The sequence below is a fragment of the Cheilinus undulatus genome, linkage group 4 (assembly GCF_018320785.1).
Source record: "Cheilinus undulatus linkage group 4, ASM1832078v1, whole genome shotgun sequence".
NCBI classification, from domain to species: domain Eukaryota; kingdom Metazoa; phylum Chordata; class Actinopteri; order Labriformes; family Labridae; genus Cheilinus; species Cheilinus undulatus.
In genome coordinates, this window is record NC_054868.1 from 29,528,375 (window position 1) to 29,552,541 (window position 24,167).

The 24,167-nt window shown below is 40.8% G+C and overlaps 1 protein-coding gene across 2 annotated transcripts in view; it reads left to right on the plus strand.

Annotated features, from left to right (window-relative positions):
* klhl5 (kelch-like family member 5) overlaps nucleotides 1–24,167 on the plus strand; it is a 79,889-nt gene that overhangs the window by 26,430 nt on the left and 29,292 nt on the right. The window contains exons 1-2 of one of the 2 annotated variants that reach the window (XM_041784967.1): nucleotides 16,041–16,813; nucleotides 22,881–23,069. In XM_041784967.1, coding sequence (XP_041640901.1) covers nucleotides 16,215–16,813; nucleotides 22,881–23,069 — 788 coding nt within the window. In that variant the 5' untranslated portion in view covers nucleotides 16,041–16,214. Of the gene's footprint in view, nucleotides 1–16,040; nucleotides 16,814–22,880; nucleotides 23,070–24,167 lie in introns of those variants that run through there. The other variant, XM_041784968.1, reaches the window with a different exon arrangement.

A 24,167-nucleotide genomic window follows, 5' to 3' on the forward strand; every position in this document is an offset into this window, starting at 1 on the left:
GGAGCTGACTGACCAGAAGAGGGAGCTACAGGACGGGAGCTGAAAGGCCTTTGTAGACTCCTTTCCCTACGTCTCTCCCTCAAAAGGTTGTCAATGCGAATAGCTAGTGAAATTAAACCCTCAAGGGAATCAGGTTCATCCCTGGAAGCGAGTTCGTCCTTAAGCTCACTAGAAAGACTTCTAAGGAAAACCCCTTTTAGCTCGGTCTCCCCCCACCCGCTCTCGGAGGCTAAAATACGAAAATCAATGGAGAAATCAGCTACGGATTGGTGACCCTGGGAGAGGGAAAATAAATGTTTGGCTGCTTCCTGGCCCTGGAGGGGATGATCAAAAATCCGACATAGTTCACTAGAAAATAAAGAGTAGGAAGCTAACACTGGGGATTCTCTCTCCCAAACAGAAGTGGCCCAGCGGGAGGCTTTCCCACGTAACAAATTGATCACAAAAGCTATCTTGGCCCTGTCTGTGGGGTAACTCAGGGGCTGCTGGTCAAACACAAGGGAACATCTTAACAAAAAACCACTAGCGCTACCTATTTCTCCTGAAAAGAAATCAGGGTGAGGTACATGAGGCTCTCTATAGTGGGGGAGGGGAGGAGAAGGTGAGGGATCTACTGAGGGTGGCTGAACACTGACAGGTGGAGGCTCAGGAGTAGGGTGGTGAGGCTGAGTGGCTGAGAGTAACTGCTCGGATATGTTGGAGACCTGGGTGTTGAGAGTCTGAAGAGATTGCATGATACCTTTTAACATGGATTCGTGCTGTCCTAGTCGTTGTCCTTGGTGGGTGATGGCTGTTTTGAGGGTGTCCGATTCCGCTGAGTCCATTTCTGGCCTGAGTCTTCTGTGATGTTTGTGTGTGGGTTGAACTCAGGTGCGGAGACGGAAGCAGTTTTAACAGTTTATTAGTGAGGATAAGTGCACCAGGGAAGGGGATTCCAAGAGTCCAGGAGGGAGTGAGGGAGTGCTGGAGCTGGCTGTGGTGAATTGAGCAGGAGGCACTGGAAAAAAGGAGGAGAGGCACGTTAGCGACAATATAGACAAAATGCAAGCACTAGAGATCACTGGAATCATCCAAAAAGCACAAAGAACTTCTCTGAAGGATCACGAGAAGGAGCCTGGAGACGACGTTTACCGTGAGGTAATGTAGACAAGACTCAGGCGCTGTAGAGAGCTGCAGCCAGTCTTAAATAGCAGGAGTAATCAGTTGATTCGCTGCAGGTGTAACTCTCCACAGCACCAGGGGGGCAGGGTGAAAGCCTCAGGAGAAACAAATGATAGTTAGCAGCCAGCAGCCAGCTCCGGAAACCGGAAGTTTCACCAAAATAAGTTACTCAATACAAAATAAACACCACAAGTAATTGAGTTAGTAACTGAGTTACTGCATGGTAAAAGTAACTAGTTACCTTGAAAAGTAACTCAGGCGAGTTATTGTCCAACACTGGTATATAAAGGGGAGGATACCCCATAACACATGTAAATATTATTAAAACAGATACTAAATAAATTCAATCCTAACCCTAAATAAAAATCACTAAGGAATGACTTTAATTTCTCTGGGTTTGTTGTCCTCAGCTCTGCATTCACACCGAGAGCAATGTTAATTTCGCCAACTAAAACTATGACTAAAACTATTCATCGAAAGCCTTTTTTTCCATGACAAAAACTAGACTAAGACTAACGAAAATAGATCTGTGATGACTAAAGTTGACAAAAAGTAAGTTTAATTTTTGTCAAAATGACTAAAACTAGACTAAAATATGATTTTCATCTGACATTCTAAATCCAGGATATTTCTCTACTGGTGGTTAATCTGTCAAAAAAAAAACGCAGCTGAAGCTATTCTGCCTCTCAGCTGTTGAAAGAAGTGACCCCAGGTTTAACAGAGTGCATTCAACACATTACCATGACTTGGTACCAGATTTAGGCAAGAAAATTAATGCTTGGACTAAAAGTAAGAACTAAAATGTGAGGACTTTTTATGGACTAAAACTAGACTAAAATATTGTGAGTTTTCAGCGACTAAAACTAGACTTAAACTAAAAAGGGTAGAAATATGGTAGAAAATAGGAGTAAAACTAAAAAAATAACTAAAATTAAAAATAGCTGCCAAATTAACACTTACTGAGAGGACAGAGCTCCCTTCAAGCAGTCATGTTTTACAAAGAGGCTCAAACATAAATCATACATGTCTTTTCAATATGAACCCCTCCCTCTCCTCCCATCAACACCAATTTCCACATACAACAGCTGCGCCGCCATCTGCCAATGAATTGTACTGTGGAGCAAATCGCTCCCTCTCTGGTCAATCGGAGCAGTTCCACTGCCTGCGCTCCAGTCCAGCTCCAGCACGTCCCTGATGCACCAGTCCACTCCATTTCATTGGAGATACGCTGGGGGTCTTTTTTTCAGTGCTGGCTGCTTCCAAACCTCGTCATTCCACAAAGAGCGGATCCGGTAAAGTTCAAAATACAACACTGCATTGACTCTTGACAGCAAATCATCACTGTATCAACATAACATCTCATCCTGCAGCACAAACAAAAGCTCATCTGGAGGTCAGAGGGTCACAGTGCTACTACAGTGCCATTGACAAGGAAAGGCAAACCATCCCGGAAAATTTTTTTTTACATGAAACCACAGATTCTTCCTAGAAAAATCGAACTTTTTAGCTTCATTACGTACTCACCTCTGGCAGCGGCAATAAGATCATGGAATCTGAATGGCAGATCAGCTGCAAAAAGGCATAATAATTTGCTGTTTACATACCATTCCTGCTTGAAGTTACCCTCTTGTCTCAAGCTGATCAGGGGTACATTGTGCAGCGCTCCAACTGAAGGTGGGCAATCTTTCAACCTTAGGTTGGAGCAAAACTGTGGCATTGCAAAGCACAACAGTGTATATAACAGCACAGTCTGCTCAAGGAGTACAGTTTAAACTAGCGATTTGCAAACAGAACAATAGAATTTGTTTGGTGTAAAGTACTTAAAAGAAATAACCAAAATTTCTCTGAAAGTCACAAATAACAGAGATTAAGTAAAAATAAGGAGTTTTGAATCAATTTCATCAATATGTCCATTCTTTATTGAAGCTTGGCTTGATAATTCATTTTCAGTCATGACCTTTTTAACGTGCAGTTTGTCAGAAATTTGTTTGATAAGTTTCCTTGAATCAGTTAAAATAAAACTTCCTTTTAATTTTATGAACTTTTAAACATTAACAAATAAGTGTTAAGGTTTATACTCAGTATGTCACTGAAGGCTTATGTGCAACTGTCTTAACTCCTCAAAGCTTGAAAACACAAATTGTAGCCAGAAAATTCAAATTTTTTGGAACTGAAATGTTTATTTCACTTTCTACTGAAATCCAAAAAAATCAAAATTTCCATAAAATTTTAACATATATATTTTTTGTATCTCATGTGCTACATTAGGTGTTTTTGGGAACTGATAATCCACTTGTGGGTATTTTTTTAATCATTTGTCAGATTGTATTCAGAAGGGTTTTTTTTTTTTGGTAATTTATGATTATATTGATTAGATAGAGGTATCATAAAAGCATGTGTCAAAAATACAAGAGGCCTTAAGGGGTTAAATGTACATCCTGTTCATTTACTTCTTCAGGAAATGTAAGCCACATGAGCCTCTGACAGGTTTTTTTCTCAGGTCAAAAGACTGAACTTGATTTGAATTTTCTGATCTGTTCACAAGAGCCATACATGAGACTTGGGCACTATCCAAAGATAAGAGCTGTAAAAATGTATATAGTAAGCAGTACTTTTTCACTGTTTGGTGAATTTCTCTGCAGACTCCAAACCAAGGTCTAATTGGCTTGTATCATACATCTCTGAGACCTCTGTGTGTTACAAGATCTAGAATAAAATACTGAGTATTGAAAAGTTACAAGGACTGTTTAAATCCTGTCTGACTTCAATCTGCAGCTCCTTACTTACTCATATATGCTGTAGTGTTAGGGTTTGTGGTTTCCTGTCACTCACAGGCTGGGAGAGCTCAGAGCACCATATATCTCTGCTGTTCCAACCAGCCCCCCTTGAATGTGTGTAAATGTGCCTGCTGTAGTTATCAGCTTACTCATTTGGAGGGTTTTCTTTATAGACACGACACATCTCACAACAAGCAGAAGAGTTAAGGAGTGCTGTAGGTTTTACCTTAGCTGAACCTCTGCACCTGAATGAAAAGGCTTGCAGCTGTCTCAGACAGTGTGTGAAGATACACACAGGCGTAGGGCAGTGTTATGCTGGACATTTATAAAAGGATTCAGTAGAATAAAACCTGAATAATAACTTGCATTTCTAGTTTGCCCAAGAGAGTCCGTATAATTCCATAGATTAATGCTTCCCTTGCATCAGTAACTTTAATGTTCCTTGTCTTTGGGAAATTGCCTTTTACACTTAATAATTCTCTCATATTTCCCAGGAGATGTACATGTGAAAAAAAACATGGCTGACTCAGTCCAGCCTGACTTTATCATGCCATTCCCAAAGTCATGTGTTTAGATGTCATCTGTTGTACATTGATCTGCTCTTGTTATTGTTGTTTTATGTTAGGCACCCCTGCAGTGAAGTCACCCACTGAGTTAGTTGCTTGCCACCTGTGGAAAGGATGGTCTACGTTTATGGGTAGTGTTCTGATTTTCATCAAAGAATGTTTCCTAGCTGTGAATTTGTCTCTTTGCTCCATCCTCTCCAGAAGATACCCGATTTTGCCGCGTGTTCAAAACAAACCAGTTACTAAGTATGACAAGTGTATTGCAAAGTGTCAATGATTAAAAAATACCTTGAATTTACACCCAAAGTGACAGGAAATAACCAAATGTTGGGTTAGAATTACCATTTGAAAATGCTGTAAGTGTTTAATGAACACCTTACAAATTGTTCATTTAACTTTGAAGGTGTGAGAATTATATAAACTTGGTAAAAGTATTAAATCTACCACTATGGGAGTTGATATAACATTGGTGTTTTGCTGTGTATTTGATATGGACAGAACAATTAAACAGTTTCAATACAGAGCATTAAACTAATGTGCTGAGCAGAGTGTGTATGGCTATTTTCTAATTCCAACTCTCTCTGTGGATTTCCTAAAGCAGGGGTGTCAAACTCAATCACAGCAGGGACCGGATTCGGGATTCAGGTCTAAACTGAGGGCCTAACAGGGTCAACATTTAACCATAACTGTCAACCTCATTTTCACTAGCAATAAAATATTAAAAAAACACAGCACTAATGATAAATCATTTGAAAATTGTAAAAAAGTTAAAATGATAAGTTTAAAGGCTCAAATCTGAGATAAAAATTCCAATTTATTAGTTCGAAAGATCAGAACACAATATTAAAAACAGAAAAAAAATGTTTTGAAGAGCAAATATATGAGGAGAAAGTTGAAATTACAAGTTTGAAAGGTGAAAATATAAGATCAATTTTGAAATCATGAGTTGAAGAGTCAAATATGACTTAAAATTTTAAATTGTGAGTCTAATAGTTCAAAATGTGGGACTAAAAAGCCACAAATTAGGAGCTGAATATGTCACAATATGAGCTACAATTCAAAATGATGACTTAAAAAGTTAAAAATATGACTTAAATTCAAATTGGGAGTGTAAAAGGTCAAAATATGATAGAAAAAGTAAAAATTAATCATTTAAAATGTCAAAATATGAGAAAAAAAATTGAAATCATGTTTTTAAAAGTCAGAATAGGGGATTAAAAAGCCAAAGAAAGGAGTTGAAAATGTCAAAATATGACTTAAAATTTTAAATTGGGAATCTAAAAGATAAAAATGTGACATCAATCTAAATTCTGAGTTGAAAAGGTCAAAGCATGAAATGAAAAGCCAAGATCATAAGTTTGAGTTGTAATCATGAGATGCAATATTAAAAATATGAAACAAAAACACAAATTATTTTCTTTCCCCACATTCTTGACTTTTTATGAAATATTTCTTACTCTTTACTTTTTCAGATTTTTATGGCTCAAAAAGGATATTTTAAATAATCAAGTTGAAGTTTATATTATCATACTGGAAGAAATCTGCAGACCTCATACTGGTTAGCCAGTTATAATACAAATATGATATGATCTTGCAGGTCAGATATAATTGTTCGGATGGGCCGGATTTGGCCCCCGGGCCTTGAGTTTGACACCTCTGTCCTAAAGCATTTGCTTAAGGATGGTTTTATTATGGCAAATAAGGAGTGAAACAGAAAAGGTTGATTTCCCCGCAGTCCTGAAGCACAATGATTAAAACTCTTGTACAACAAAATGCAAGGACATAGGGGTCATAGTTTAGTGTAGTTTGAAGGTGGAGCAGTTTAGGTGATTGCTAAATTTTTGCAGATAAATGCAATGATACTTCCTTGTAAACGATGATAGCTGATTAAAGTCTCCATTTGGTACCAGTGAGGAACACTTACTTCTACATTTATGATCAGGTGTAATTGCAGCAAGGATTTATACATTCCTGAGCAGTATCGCATAAAAATTCAGTGCCTTATCCTTTATTACAACATCAATAGGATTTTAACCAACCAACCGTCGTTGCCTTGCTGCTCATGGATTATTGGACTGACTCTGGTTGCAATCATTCCATTTGCTGGAGGGCGCCGTGTGAGTTGTCAGGGGTCATATAATCTCAAAACCTCTGCACATAAAGTTCTGTTTGTCCTGCAGCAGCAGAATTTAATGTCAGAGTTTAACAGGTACACACACCAGGGCCAAATGATGGGGCCCCAGCTGATCAATGGCCGGTCAGTGGCTGCTCTGAGGAGCTGTACGTGTGGGTGTGTGTTTGTGCTGGAGCTGATCTAACAACCAGTTTGATAAGACTGGATGAGAGCCAGAAACCATCGCTTTTCAGCTGCTCCTAATCATCATCATCATCCTCCTCCTCATGCTCAGAGGTTGCTAAACAGATGCAGCCCAACAAATGCAGTTAAATTCAGCAGTTTGCATTCTCCATCCTCCCTCAGTCCTCTTAGGCCATTAGGGAAACCAGAGCTAGCCAGCAGGCCAGTCAGGCATTATGCTGTGTTTGTGTGCAATTGTGTTTTGTGTTCCCAGGTGATGGGCTTTAAGGCAAACTATTTCCTCTCCCCTCAGCAACAGGCATGGATCAAAGTAATTGGACAGTTTGGTTCACACTCGGGCTGTCCTGAGCCTTGTGTATGTGAGTGTATATGTGAGTATTCTTTGCCTCGAAGCTGTGCTGGGCAAAATGCTAGCACACATTTTTAATCTAAACACCCACACACAATAACATCTTCTCTATTTGTGTTGAATAAAACATGGCAGTGAAAGTGTGTCAAAGTCTTGCTCAATGCAGCAGGAGATGAGATGGAAAAGCTTCTGCTCCATTATAAGATCAGATAGAAAGTGTGTCTCCCTCTGTTAGTAGATTGAATTGTGGGCAGTTTGGGTATTTTCATTTTTAGCTGCTGTTTTTTTATCTCTCAGATTACACAGACTTTCTTTCTTGGTTTTTCTCCCACTCATCACAATTATCTGCACCAAAGTCCATCTACCAGATGCACACACTAGATATGCCTAATTAATACGGGTCTTTCTGATACCAGAGATCCATCTCTCCCTGATGGGAGGAGAGCAGAAGAAGTGAGAGAACAAGGATAATGGATGGAAGAGAAGAGGAGGAAGAAATTAGTGAGGAAGTCATTAGGGGAAGGGATGAAAAGTAAAAGAAGAAAAGGAGCCATTACAGATATGGAAAAGCTGTTCTGCTGATCTGCAGGCTGAGCAGTGTTTCCTTTGACTGATGCAGGACTGAATCCTCCTCCATAGTGAACTTTACAGCTTGTTTTTGCCAGATAACACACAAATATGATGAAATCAAAAGAGGGAGGGGAGAGGAGGAGAGGCAAAGTGGGGATTCTTCAATCTTCTGATGGACTGATGTTGAGTTTCTTTTATTCTGTCATCTCTGTATTAGTTACTTCTGAAAAGTGGGACAACATAGTTAGTTTGGGGCAAAAACACACACACCATGAATGCAAATAGAGTCAAATAAACACATGTTCACCCGCAGACAACAGAGATTGGTGTCCTTGTTCTGCTATTGACTGTTGTGATGGAGGATAAGAGGGAAATTAGCAGCTGAAGGTGGCCTTCGTTTTATGCAGATTAGATTCACAGGAGCAGTTAGAAATGCACACACACTTTGATCCATATTCTATACAAACACATCTACAATGATGCAACACACACATCTGATAAAGAAACGTGTATGTGCACAGAAGCATCTATAGGGGTGCACTCAGCTGGACTTGCAGATGCATAAACCAGGGACTGGTGTAACCCCAGATTATTCTAATAAATAGATATCAGAATATTATTTGCTGGATTTATTTACAGATGATGTATGTTTGAATCATACAGAGGCTGAATTGTTGCACTGAAAAGTTTGCACATCTCTCATAAAGGCTGCAGCAAGGTTCTCCTCAAAGTTTAACAGATGTGATTTTCACTGTGGTTGGTGCTTTTGAATAAGAAATGTTTTGCAAAATAGATTGATTTGCATAGAGGGTGGCCAGTTTTTCCACAAATGGCTGATGGTTTGTTAAGATACACACAAAGAAACAGCAAAGGTACACAGTGAAGCTGTTTACTGTACAGCGCATTGAGGAGAGCAATAAACCATTTTGGATGTTTTTATGACTAAAGCTGTGTTTTTTTTAAGTCATGTGCACAGTTTGAGTATCTTTAAATGAGTAAGCCTTATCTCTGGAGAAAGGCTAACAGCCGGGGATCTGTTTCTGTTTTCAATCAGGCTTTACAGTTTGTGTGAGTTCTGTTTCTTTAGTAGACCTAGTTCTTGCTTTGTTGCTTTATCTTTTAGCATTAATTTTCCTCTTTTTTGTGGACCACAAACCTTAAAGTTAAAAAAAATGCTTATGCTTGCTACAGTATAGCATCAAATGACTTTTTGCTGTCCAGGTTACTGATCATGCTGTCAGGGCCTTTATTTGTGCTGGATTTTGTTCTGCCAGGTATAAGAAGGACTGCAGAAAAACTAAATAATCTATACAGAGACTGCCGAGCATAGGAGAGCCCGCTCCTTAGATCAGGACTGTACTGTCGATTTATGTCTTAAGGACAAAAGACACTCCTTTAAAATAGGCAGAGTCCAAATTTTGGGCAGAGATGGCATTGATTTGAAAGAGGTGTCAAGGAAGCCATCTATGTTAAACCAAACAGACGCAGTGGCCTGGGACATCTCCATCTCCAACATAAAATGCAGTTTTGAACTCCTTTCCAAATTTGTAAAACAATGTTTATGTCAGGGATCAGGTGGCCCTAATGATCAACACTGCCTTAACCCCTCAGAAATGATGGACAACCTTAATGGGTCCATATTAAACTACGTCAGTGACTCTGGGACTGACCCAATGTAACCACAAACTATTAGCACACTAATGTGATAACGATTCATGACTAACCTGTTTGGTTCTGTCAGTGTGATTCAGATCTATTTGCCAAGTTAATGTGGTTCATTTAAGCTGGTGTGAAAACTTTCAATCCAACTCTGGTGCAAATGGGTCAGCTTAAAAAGGTGGGATTCAGTCTGCTTTTTTGGACTCTGGTGTGGTTTATTTGTGGTAAGAGCATGAACCAGCATAGCGCAAACCTGACTGCAGGAAGCTTTGAGGTTTTTCTGAAATTATATCAGCTATTGCCAAACCAATATGGCCACTGTGGGTCATTACAAACTTATCAGTAAAAATAGCAAAAAATGTAACATTGACATATGCAGATATTCATTATCCAATATCTGCTGATACCGATATCAGGCCGAAAATATTGTGCATTCCTAACTTTATGAGTGTTTAAATATCGTCCAACTCACACTGCACAAGTGCATTTGTACTGTACACAATGCTCTTATTTTATGCGCTGACGTGTTTGGGTGGTATATACATATACACCATATATGCACACATTGGCTGTTTTACATCAACAAAGAGCACTGACAATCAGCATTAAAACCTTCTATCAGTATAGATAAGAGAAGATGTGTTGTGTACTGCTCAAATACAAAAATAAAACTTTAAATGTTTGTCCACCACCTTTTTCATGAGGAAGACTAGACAAAGATTAGCTAAAAAAGATATCTGATGATAAAATCTCTGACAAAAAGTACATTTAGTTTTTGCTAAGGTGACTAAAATGTTAGCGCTGGACTGTTGGATGCTCAATATTGTATGTCAGTGTTTTCATCAGTAATCTTTAAATCATTTAATGTATTGATCCTGCATTAATATGAGTGTTTTACATTTATATTCATATCACACTTTGGTTGATTAAATTATTTCAAAGAAAATAAACGTGATATAAGGCCTTTACTGACTAAAACCGGACGAGAATGCTTTTTTAATTTTGTCAGCTAAAACCAGACTTAAACTTTCAAGAGTGAAAATGACTAAACTGCGACTAAAACTAAATAACACTCTAATCCAAATGCATGGACTAAAACATGCAATTGAATTATGAAATTTGCCCTGACTACAAAATTAGTTGTGTGACTCAAACGAGGTGAGAAATATCCAGAGTTTGCACTGTGTATGACGAGCTTCATAAAAATAATTAACTCCTGAGGTCTAAAACTTAAATTGTTCATTAGACAGAGAGGAAGCCTGCTCCTGCACAGATCCACAGTCTCCTTCCCCCTGTAAGCTTTTTAGCAATGGTGTGAAATTAGTTTTCGATTCAATAACACTGGATATTTTGCCTCTAGATCAATGCAACTGCAATCATACACACACACAGACACACACGACCTCTGTCTCTCTGAAATGTTGGGAGAAGCTGGCATGTCGATGTGGAGAGGTAATTATTTGCTTGGCCAGTCTGAGCCGGCTCTGAGTCTCAAGGACGGACCGGCCTGCAGCTAGAGCACCAAACAACACTCTGATTACACAACGGAAACAGGCTGTGAGGGTGTTTGTGTTGTTGAGATGTAGGTGTCGTGACTTGAATGAAAGTGTGTCCTCGTATATCTTTGTATAAGCAAAGAGAACGTATAGTTTGTATATGGTTCATATTCTTCAGTGTGTCTGCTGCGTGTGGGCATATGCAGGCATTTGATGTGTATATGCCTGTGGACTTATATAGAACAATAGCACTCGCAGCATGGCCCCTGCAGGTCTCCACCTTTGGGAATTACAGCCATAGGCCCATCATTACGCACAAACACACAGCAAAACACGCACACAAACACACACAGTCCCTTGTGTGTCACTGTTTAATAGCATGGATGGGGAGCAGGAAATTGAGGTTGGGAAGGAGATTGGAGAAAACAGGGCGGAGGAAAGAGGGGAGGAGAGGGTTTCAAAACAGCATATAGGAGAAAGGAAGACAGAGAGGGAAAAGGATGGCAGAGAGAAAGAGAGACAGAGAGAGAGTGAGTGAGAGAGAGAGATTGGAAAACGGCCACTGGAGGATGAAAATCAGTCACAAGGGAACATCACAAACAAGCCAGACAGATAATGTTTCACTTTCTTGCCCTGTAAAATCTTTTACGACAGCTCTTCCCAGATGAATGCTACCTGTTTTTATCAGGCTCTGTATTTGTGTTTATGTGCATAAATGTGTGTTTGTGTGTAGTTGAAAGCTACTAGGGGACAAAGTGTGCATAAATGGGACTGTATGTGGGTAAATGTCCCTGTGTGCATACAAGCTTGCACGTGTGAATGCACATGAACAGGGTGATTACCTGGTGTGAAGTGTGTGTAAATGGGATTTCACAGGGAAATTTTCTTAAGTGTGTCTCTGTTTGTGTGTTTGTGTGTGTGTGTCCAGAGTGTGGCGTACTGCTGTAAAAGTCATGCCAAAGACTTTTGAGTGATGGCCCTGGACTACCACAGCCAGGAGAGCGATAACAGCAGGCTGCTCAAGGAGGCTCCCACCGAGTGACCAATGATTAGATCCAACTGAAGGAGACCAGGGCTCCATGGCACATCATTCCTCCGCTTGATTCTCCCTCAGAGCCCTGTTTTCAGACTCCCCCAGTGACACCACGGCATTCGCAGTGTAAGTGTTGCAGAAATTCATTAGTTTTCACTCTCTAGGTCCTAAGTTGTTTTTCTTTTTTTATTTAATGTGGTGTGTAAGGCTCGACAGGAGGGAGGGAGGGAGAACATTTGGCTCCTTGAATCAAATACAAGCTGAGATTGGGATAAGGCAACAGTATGAAGTTGTCCAAGTTATCCCTAAACAAAAAGCAGATAAAACAAAAAAGCCTCAAATCATTAAGAATCATAATGTCTCCTTTCACTGCTACGCAGACGACACACAGATATACCGTACCTGCCCCTGAGAACTGAGGACCCTAGAAGCCTAGCTGCTGTAAAAGACTATCTACATGATAACACCGGCTGGATTGCTCCGAATTTTCTACAACTCAATAAATCCAAATCAGAAATAATACTTTTTAACATTCAAAACACCACCCACATCATTCAGTCCAATCTCAGTTCCCTCTCAGAAAATGTCGGACCCACAGCCAGAAATCTCGGAGTAATATTTGATTCAGACCTCACCTTCACATCTCACATCAGTAAAGTTGTCCAGTCATGTTTTTTCCACATCCGAACCATCACAAAAATAAAATCTATACTCACCCGGTCAGACCTTGAAAAAGTCACTCATGCCTTCATCTTCTCCAGACTCAATTACTGTAATTCTTCTCCCGGTATCACTCAAAAATCCCTCTCGCCTTCAGTTAGTTCAGAACGCAGCAGCTAGGCTCCTAACTAGTTTTAACAGACGACATCACATCAACCCCATTTTAGCCTCCTTATATCAGCTCCCTGTAAGTTTTAGAATTCATTTTAAGATTTTACTCATTACTTTTAAAGCACTGAAGGGCCTGGCTCCAAACTACCTAACAGAAGCCTTAGATCCTCAGGTGGGGGCCTCCTGGTCATTCCAAAGTCGAGGCTTAAGACTAAAGGTGACAGGGACCTCTCTGTCAAGGCGCCTCGACTTTGGAACAACCTGCCCGAGGAGATAAGGCATGCTTAAACAGTGGCATCTTTTAATACACTTCTTAAAACTCATTTTTATAGACTAGCTTTTATGTGATGTTGTCTTCTGTCTTTTACTGTCTCTGGTCTTTTGATCATTTTCTCTCTTAGATCTTCACTTCCCTGTCAAATTTTACCTTAAAACCTCTATGTCTGTTCTTCTCGGCTTTGTATTTTATGCTTATTGATTCTTATTGTGATATCTCCACTTCTCCTATTTGGTTTTTAGAGCCCCCCTCTTTTTATTGTGTCCTCTTTTTGCTGCTATATCTGTTTTACCTATTATAATTATTATGACGATGATTATTATTGATTGATTGATTGATATCCTTCACTGTCTAGAATTTTAATTTTTGTATTTTGACTTATTAATCTCTACACATTTTAATAGTATTTATTCTCCTTCTTACTATTTTAATTTATATTCCTTTCTGTCTCTTCTTAATATTTTAGATGCTCTTACATTTCTGGTCCTTTTAAATCTGAGAGGACTGTAGAGGGAGAAAAGTGCAGCAGGTCTCATTGCTCTGCCTCTCTTGCAGCAGGAGCAAGAAGTGGACTTTTCTTCTTCGTATGTTTTGCTGGCTACTTCCTCCTCTTCGTTGGTGGTTTAATAGCGGTTAGGAAACACTCAGCAGCATTGCTGCCACCAAGTTTGACAGGTAGATACTGTCACATTTCTATTCTTTTTTTTAATGGCTCAGGCATATTCATAGTGTGGCAGCTTGCACCGAACTGTGACCACAGAACCGTGACCGTTCGTGACGAATACAAAAACCATAACACCCCTACTGCAATCTAATACTAACACACAGTCTTGATTTAACAGTACCAGAATCAGTATTGGAACAGTTCTTTAAGAAAGTAGCAGTTCTTGTCTACTGCCAAAGAGTTGGGTCATGTTTAAGCAAATCAAGTTGGCCAAATATGCAACAGAGGCACAAATGTAATATTATAATGGAGTTTCAATAGGTAAACAATGAAACCACTAAAGTAGACACAGTTTATAAATAACTTCAAGGCATACCAACTTAAAAAATATTTCCATTCAACAAGCTGGTAATTTAACAAAAAAAATCCCCTGAAAAGCTGGTTCACATTGAATGTTTTCTTTTGCTTTGACACTGTTATCTCTCTGTCTTAATGATTTTGCTCCTTGTTGACTCTGTTGTTTGTGTTCTTTGTAATATTGATCTGATAGAGCAGCGGGGTGGTCCTCCACTTAGATGTCAGTGCATCCTGAAGCTAAGGAAATAAAATCATTGTGTTTCTCAGAATCTGGCCAACAGAAGTGGTAAAAGTGCAATTGTCTGTGTTCATCTGCTCCATTCAGTCAATTATTTATGGAAAATGAGTCTCCAGGCCGGCATGACTGCTGCAGTCAAATTTATGAGTAACATATCTTCAGTCTGTGTAATTCACAAACTGACCTCGGCTGTTTGACTTATTGATTTTTGCTGGAGTGGGGCTCCTAAAGCATCCCTCCTCTCCTGATGGTGGGACTCCATCCAGAACACAGCATGGCACATCCTGTGGTCGTCCCAGGGTGACTGCTGAGGGTGATGGAGGTTCTGGCTGACTGGTCTGCTGCTGGTCTGCTCGGTGCCCCTGGCGCCTGGATGGGATGGCTCCCACAGGACCTGCTCCCACTGCTCATTACTGTCTATGAATAGCTGCTGCATTGCAGATGAAGGGACGAGAGGGAGGAGAAGGAGAGGATGATAGAGATGAAGGGTTGTAATGGGTGGAAAAGGGCAATGGTTTGTGGAGAAACAGGGAAAGGGGAATAGGAGGTGTGTGTATGTGGGGACAACTACATATTTTTTCAAGGACACCAGGTACCCCATTGAAGTGATCCAATGCCATTCTTTCCATTTACTGCTGTAGAGATCTGCTAAAAAAGCAAACAGGCTTACGGCAGCTCAGATTCTCACACAATGTGTGAATGCAAAGAGAAAATAGGATGAAGATGAAGGTTGCAGAGAGACAGGTGCTGAGAGGGGTGAGTGAAAACTGCCAGATTGAGTAATTAAGATGAAGAAGAGAATGTGTCTGCTGCCTCATAACGTGTCGAAGTCTTTGATTAGTGTGTAATGACTGAAGCCGCCTCACAAATCCCCATGTTCACTCACTCTGAAGTGATGTGTATTTACACGATTGGTAAAGGGCATGACACTACACAATATTCAGTCACTGTTGACAGTATATAAGGAGAATTCACATGAGATTGTGTTATTAGCTGTTCATAGTGTGGAACTAAAACAGTTTCTTCTTTTGTGGAGTTAACTGATCCTTGATTTGTTTTGTTTTGTTTTGTTTTTTAATCAAATGAGGACATTTGAGAAACTGCCCAATCATGGTGAAATCTTAAGCATTTTGCTTCATCCTACAAATTGTTGTAACCCACTTAGGTGCAATTTACAAAGAAAAAAAGCATCATTATGACTGTGGAAAAGCTGACCACAAGTGTGTGAGCCAGAGCAAATATTTCAAGATGAATCCATTTTGAAATAGTTGGCAATAAACTTCAGACCCAAAAAAATCAAGAAACTGACAAGTCAGCAGGAAGAAAGTTAAGCAATGGGATTAGAACTGCTGGTATAAAAACAAAAATGTTCAAGGCAGACTCAGTCCTTAGTTTGGATGACAGTAAATACAGTAAATTGCTTTTTACAGTTTCCTAGACACTTTGTATCACACACACATTGTAAGGCCTTGCTCTGTAGTGGGCTATAGGTGTTAACAGATTGACTGGTTGCTTCCATTCAAGTGATATTGATCGGATGTCTTGCCTGTTGAGTAATGATGATGATGTTAATGACATAATAATCATTCATATCAGCTATAAAATGCCTGTGGTCTGCTCTACATTAGCCTGTTGGCAGAGCTGTGACATTAGTTTGTCCTCGTGGCAAATGTTTGTGGTTTGGTTTTGAGCAGGAAAAGATTTTGGCACAGACCTTAAAACTCTGTGTAGACCTCTCTCTCTCTCTCTCTCTCTCTTCATCCCTCTGTCTATCTGCTCCTCTTATTCCGCTCACTCCCTCTAGTCGCGGTTAACGGGCGTGCGGTTGCCAGGAGAGACGCGTGTGCTACACCGTGTACAGCTTTAACGGCAGAGCGGCACGGGCTCTCCCCCGCCATTTCCTCGTGTCGAGCCGTGGAATGTCGAGCAGCGGCTCGGGCTCTTCCTCGCGGAAGGAGTTCGATGTGAAGCAGATCCTCAGGATCCGATGGAGGTGGTTTGGTCACCCCGCGGTTCCTCCGCCTCACTCCCCGCCGCTGGGAGACTACTTTGCCGGGAGGGGAGCGGGAGGCAGCTCCGGAGACGGACCTTCAGTTAGCGGTAGTAGCAACTCGAATTCAACCAACGTAACGCCCAGCTCCGGGAGTCATAGCGGTTTAGTGGCCAGCGGCAGCGCCGGGTCTAACCTGTGTAACGGTAGCAACAGAAAGTTTGCTGATCCGACTGGAGGGAGTCGGGGCGGTCCAAGAGGCGCGGCAGCGGGAGCAACGGGCAGCTCCTGTCCCCGCTCCTTCAGCCAGCCGGAGTGTAGGAGCTCCGCAGCGGCGCTGTCTTGGGTCTCCCCGCCGCCACACCGTCGCTCCCGGCCGGTGACGAGCATGGAGCTCCCCGTCGAGGCTCCGGTGGCTCAGCCTTTGCCCGAACCCTCCGCTCAGGTCGGGGCTGATGAGGAGGCGGCACCAGCAGCGTCGGGCACCGAGGAGATTAACCACCCGGAAACTGACTCTAGCTCCTGCAGGTAGGCTACGAAGGGGAGGATTTTAGTCGGTTCCGGGACTTTGAAGCTAGTAACCAAAACTTTCTTGGAAAAATTGGCACAAAACTCCTGAAAAGTTAGGGCCAATGAGGAGCTTAGGCTATTCACCAGAAGCTTGGACAGATACAGAAGAGTCGATTTAAAGCTGAAATTATTGGACCAGAGTAGGCTATTGCATGTTTTTTTTCAGCACCGTCATCACAATCATTACCAGGCAGGTGAAAACTCCAATAAGCTTCTGTGTCTAGAGTTGCCTATAAATAGCCCAACGAAGCAACTATAAAGGAGAGGGTGTTTTCAGACTGTATGGGGTTGTGAAGGAGAGCCACTCATTACATATAGAGAAAAAGAGGGACAAAATGATGGCTGAGTACCTTTGGGAAAGCTGATTTCTCCCCTCAGCCTCCTTTAATGAGGCTTTACTAACCAGACTGTTACATTCCACACAAACAACCACAGACGCACTCTGGTGGATGGGGGATTTTCAGAGTCAAATTAACAATATGACTCCAGGGCTGAGCTCCAGCGTGTAGCTACATACTGCACTTGACATTTATATTTTGTTTTGTCTTCAGCGACTGATTCTTCCAGCTTTTTTACTCACTGCTCTACATGTTTGTGTGCACGTGCATGCTTCATTGTGTAGCACTGGCATGGCATTAGAGCTGTAGTGATGTGAAAAGGCATTTAATTAATAGTTGCCAAGGAAACAGCATAATAAACCAATTAGGGCATCATAACTCTTATAAATGCATCTGCACAGACAAGTGGATTTATGTCTTTATTATGATCAAGCAGCAAATGTAATGAAGTAAAATGAGTAACAGGGAGTGTGTGCTCGTGTTTACTATGATAATGCATCTGAAAGCCTCCTATCATACTCTGTTCCCAAGACACACATCAGATATATAAATGATTCATAGGTTATGCTCATGCACAAACACACACAGGCTCACATTTTAACCCAGCTTTCAGTGGGAGCAAATTCAAATATATCTTTAAATCAGTTTTTATTTCCTCCCTTCATTTGTGTCTTGGAATTGGTGTATGTTTGTACATGAGAGATGGAAAGAAGAGAGAGAGGGAGAAATGGTTTTAAAAATATCTTTTGTTATGCAAGGCTTGATGTCATATCTCCTATGATGTTGGGGCAGGAACATTGCTTTAATAGGAAAGCACATGTAGACACATATCAGCCTCATCATTAGCATAGGCAAAGAGTGATGGGAACCCACACAGGTGTTAGTACATAATGTGCATGTGCGTTGCTATAACATTGTCCTCCCTGTATGTTATGGTTGCCATACCAACGCAGAAGTCGGTTTCAGTAGCTTTTACATGTATGTAGTGTGATTTGTCTCTTTCTATGCACATCCTCCTGAGAGCTCCTGTGTACACTAAGATACTCCAAGAACACTAGTGGCAGAATCCCAAATGGGATCATGGGAAGGGACGCGCACAGAATCTCAGAGTGGGTGACGGCTTTCCTCTACTCCACTGATCTCTCCTTCTTTACTTTCTCACCCCTATACCCCCTCCCTCTTTAATCCTTCCTTACTCTCTCTCTCCCTGTCCCATGTTCATCTCTGCCCACCCTTGTCCATTCATTAGCTTTCTCTCTGTTTTCATGGTTAAACAAAAGTGTTTGCATGTTTGTCTCTGGAGGGTTTAACATGACCAGACGGGCACACCATGACATATTGTATATCAGCTTTTGGAACTAAGTTTCATTTGCATTAGTCTTTAGCCTGCAGGTTAATCAGCCTAGATAGTTTATTAGGAGGTGGTTGCAAATGTGTGTGTGTGAGAGAGAGGCAGGGAGAGACACTGAGTTACAGCTGTGAGTGTCCTTTCCTGGTGCAGGGGTTTAAAAAATCTGGCTGCATGGTGTTGATTCACCCTCTGTGTTTCTCCTCTCTCCCTCTCTGTTTCTCTCTCTGTCCATGTTGAGTGCCTGCCAGGCTCAATTAAGGGGACTGGAAGGCAGCGTTCCCCCACTTCAAAGCCATCTCCTCTGGCAGTATTTAGCCCCGCCATTCGTCTACATACACACTCGCACATGCACACAAACTCACTCACAAGAGGATGGCAAAGCTAGCCAAAAAGCCTTCCTGGAGGGTGAGAAATGGGATAGGGAAGAGAGAGGACTGAGGCAAAGATGGATGATGGGATGAGGTGGGATGAAGTGAGTGATGGATGAGATTAGTGGAAGATATAAAAGTGAGGATGGGAGACAGATAAAGAGGAGTAGAGGACGGAGGCAGAGGGAAGATGACACATCACCGTCAGGCAGCATACATAAAATAAAACTGTGCATGAATATTGTGTACACTACATTTACTCCAGCTTTTTCCTACATTTTTCTGATGGTGTCAGAACAAAACAAATCACAAATTTGCCTCTTGAGTGCTTTACACCTGCAGGAACAGATTTATTTTGCATCTAGGGAGCAACCGAAAGAGGCTGTAAACACAACACTAACGTTTTATTACCTTTTAAATTGATAAACTGAGTCACTAGCAAGTTGCTTATTTGTTTGTCTGCTATGTGCTGCTTGTCGGTTAGGGTACAGGGCTGTTTTTTCTTTTGAAAGCAGGAGCAGAGGTAAAGATGTACATCAAAGTTCGAGTCAGTTAATTGATACTCTGATCCAAACTTGCTTGGAGTTACATCACATATTTCCAGACCTAATACCAGGTGTTTGGTCGTTGGCAGATAATGTGTACTTGTGTGTTATCATATAACATTAAGCTGTCTCTTCCTCCCAGTATGGAAGAGACTGGGATCATGATTTTATATGTAAGACAAGACAGCATCGTGCTTGACATACACATTTCTTTCATAGCTTTGTAAAGCACATTTTACAACTCTGGCAGATACAAGGATCCTGAAACTTGTCTGATTTGATTGTGAGAAAATGACTCCAATTTGGCTTTCTCCACATGCTTGTTAAACCTGGTTCCTTTGTTTAATATGGCAACCAGACATGCTGGAGTGTATGACTGTTACAGGTGTGCACTGAAAGTGACAAAATAACAGAACATTGTTAGTGTGACTACAAACAAAAAACATAGCAACCTTAATCTAATTGTCATGAACACTGAAGTCCTAAAATAAATGTGGTTTCCTGTTTACACGGGGCTTTATGTTGGTTCATTCATCATTCTCTTGTAATATTTGCACAGTTTTGTCTTGTCTGCTATGTGCTTGCCTCTTGTCTACACCCCCACTTTGTAACCACACTTCATTCTAAACCTCAAAATCCTCTCTCTGCCATGTCTGTGCACCCTTTGTCTTCAGCTGCTGATGTGGGACAAGAATAGCCAAAAGCAGAGTGCACCCTATATTGGTTAAATAAGAGTATTGCCATAAATGTTTTGACAAAATGATTTTAGTTTTCTGTTTTGCATAAATTTAAGTTTTAGTATGAGAAACTGATGCGACTCTACAAACAGATTGCTGCAGGATTGGCCCCTATTGTTACCAACATTTGATTCATATATTTCAGTGAAAATTGTATGATTTGTAGTATTTAGAGATAGACTGATTGCTAAAATCAGGGCATATGCTGATTTAACCAATGGCCAATATTAACCCTGAAGCGGTCCACTGGCTATTTTGCCATTTTGTTAATTTTCTTTTGACAAAGTACACCACTCAGAAAATGTATACCATGCTCATGTTTAGTATAATCTTTTTTGGCACTACCTCAACTTTATAAAATTAAAACTATATATTTTTTAAGTTAAATTTACTGTAGTAGACATAGGGCCTCCGAAAACACAACACCCCACAAAATGGATTGAAAAATTGTTATTTGAAACAATATATTGTCATTTTTAAAAAGAAATTACAATATGCTGAAATTCTGAAAAACTACCAGTGCCAGTCCTGTACAGCATGGCCCACTGTCCCCTATGTGTAACATTATTTTTTATACCAGATTGAAATGATCATATTTCCTGTTTTACTTGACCTTTGACATCAAACAAAAGCTGAAAGGAAGCCTAGAGAAGAAAGATCATGCTTTCCACACAAGGTGATTGGAATACAAAATGTGGCCTTTTTTTCATGGTGTCATGTGAGAAAAGTACCACATAATGAAATCACGCCTTTGTGATTGTGGACCCCTAAGAGTTTATGCCAGTGTTTTTGATTTCACTGCTTTATTTAGTGTAACCCTCCCACAATGTCAGCACTATCTCTCATGTTTGGCCATGAAAACCGATCAAGTTTTTCTAACTGGTCATATCTTTTTCCAAATAATAAATTTCTTATCTAAATTAACAGTAAGATGTGCTTAATACTAGCATTGACTTGTTAGGACATCACAAACAGACATCTGCAACTGATATCTGTCCATGCTCATATTATTTGCAAGTGCTTGTTAAAAGGGCTGATATTGGCCAATACTGATATTACGCCAATGCATCCGTGCATCCCTAGTGTATCCCCTCCATGGCGCATGGCTATTCCTCTAAGAGACGGTTTGAACTTAGGGAGTCCAAAGAAAGCTAGATTGGGAAAGTTTCAGACAAGATCACTTAAAGATAGAAAACATTAAGGTTACCAATGACCTACTGTTTTTTATGGTTAAAATAATACCTGTGTTTCACCTGAGTCCAAAATTATTCCAAATGATTTTTTTTACAATTAAATTGACACCAGTTTAGAGTTTCACTGACAGCTAATTCACACTTAATTTAACTACACCAGTATGATATGAAAGCAGGGCAGTATACTGTAGCTACAGTCAATTGGCAAAATGTACATATGCTACTTGAAAAAGTACTTCTTGTCTCTATATGTCTCTATATTTTATGTTGATGGTGTGAAGCTACATTTATTTTTGCAGCTCTGCTGTTAACCGCTAAAAGGACATGAGAATCTTTGTTCCTCAAAGGCAGAAGAGGGCATGGCTAGCAGGTGTGCTAGTGGTCTGAGCGCACCCCCCCCCCCCCGTATGACTTCACCCCAGGTTCAAATCTGACCTGTGGCACTTTCCAACATGTCTCTCCCCAGCTCTCTCAACCTTGTTTCCGATTCTGTCCTCTATCAATGAAGGCATGAAAAGCCCAAAAATAAATCTTTAAACAAGGCACTTTTCAGATCCATCAGGGAAATATTTTTGACATTAGAAGAGAGACTAAATAATCCCTAAAAAGATCATGTGTTAACCTTCCGTTCATTAACCACATTTTCAGTGCTTTCTTGAATTTCTGTCCAGTTTTATAATGTGAGAACATGTTGGTAAAATCTAAATTAAAGACCCCCACACAAACGCGCTCACACTTCCCCATAAGAGTGTGATTTCTCTTTAGCTGTAGAAGGGAAATGATTTGTCCTTGGAGTATCAGTTCATTTCTAATCTCTTTGTGCTGTAGGGCCAGTCCTATCACTGCTGCTGTAAAATTAAAAATGGAAGTAGAGCTCAGGCTCTCATAAATTAAAAGCTGGTTTGGGAGCCATGATGGCTGATGATTCACAGGGAAGCTCAACTTCGGTGCATGTCTTTTGATGAACACACATGCACACACACACCTCATCAGCCAAACTGGAGGAATAAGACATATCAGCCCAAGGCTAAGACTCTTCCACCAGTGAATAATGGATGTTGAAGCCTGCCTGGCCATAACCCCTGCTTCACTCCTCACTGTTGGTATAGATAGAAGGAAACTAGTTGTCATTAGGGAACAGAGTAAATTACAGCCTATCCTATGGGCTCTGCTCCTTCAGTTATTTAATTGGCAGCCTCTCTTTTAAGTGGGCTAAATTTATCTGGTCATTTACTCCTAGTAATTGGAGCATTAAAGGGCTTTTTTCTGCTTCTGGCGACATACAGTAACCCTGTTTAGAGTGAAGGGAGAGAAAACGTGTGAGGAAATGGCACATGGAAGACTCTGAGCAGCTGGTATTGCTCTCTCTCTCCACACATCTGTCTACTTGCCTGGAACAAAAGAGAATTGTCATCAACACACGCACTCAAAGCCACTGTCTCCTTGTCTGTGTCCGCTTGTCTGTATGTGTATCTGTCACTGTGTGGGCACAGGACGTCGAACAGCAGCGCCACACTGTCCTCGTGTGTGTCCATGGAGCCCTGTGCGTGTCCAGAGGAGTCTATGTTCACGGCTATGTCCCACGCAGATGTCACCTTCTCCAAGATGGAGGGCTACCTGAGGTCTCGACAGCTGTGTGATGTTGTGCTGGTGGCTGGAGAGAGGCGGATACCTGCGCACAGGTAGGCTCTAACTGGCACTAATGCATCTGAATGACTGTGATACTAAATAATGTAGATGTAGGCCTGTTGGGCTCAACTGTTGGGTCTGTTTTTCTCCCTTATCCACTGAATGCTTGGTTAATTTTGACACTGTAGTTGCAAAATGAACAGAAAAAAGTTTGTATCACTGCTGGGGAAAAAACTTAACTTACATACGTAGTTCAGCTGAAAAAATGGGACTGGAACTATATGCAACAATGTGGTTAGGGGTTTCATTTTTCAAAAACATTATTTTTTATCCCATAAAAATGCTGTTTTTTTCCCTGGAAAGAGATTGATCACCAGCAATCGCTGTTTGCCACCAAAAACCTACTGGGTACTGACGAGTTCACATCATAACTGGCTATTTTTACAGTATATGATGAGATGTGCAAAGCTCTGCTAAATGTTTTTATCATTCACACACATATTCACACAGAGAAGTTCAATGGGATATGAATCCATTAGTCTCAGTTTCGTCTGATTACACTAGAAACTTAATTCTGACTCCTTCTTTTTTCCAGATTAACAGCCAAACACAAGCTGTCTGTGGTTTCTTTACTTGAAGAATTCTAAATTACATTTATTACTATGCCAATTTTATATCTGCTTATTCCTTTTGGACTGTTTGTTGACAAAGAAGCAACCTGAAGATGCTACATTTGGAAAAAAAAGATGTCAAAACTATTTTGGGTATCTCCTAAATAAATGTATGCATCAGCCATTTATCTTTTTGCTTTGCTCATGTATGCAGGATTATTACAGTAAAGCGTGCAGATGACACATGCACACACAACCATGACACATACTGTGGGCACAGGATACTATTTGGAAGTTATATTTTATGCACACAGCAGAACCATAGTCATGCTCATGAAAGTCCCTTTTATTTTTGTAGTCTCTCTGTAGCACACATAGTCCATGGAGCCTCTGAATCATACATCAAACACAAGCACACACATACTCACGTGCTTGTCACCCACCTCGTGGCCCCCGCTGCTCTGCTCTGCTGTTGATGCTCTCTGGGCATGTGGCCACTGGTTCAGCTGCAGGGTTCATCTGCAGCAGGAGGAGACAGAA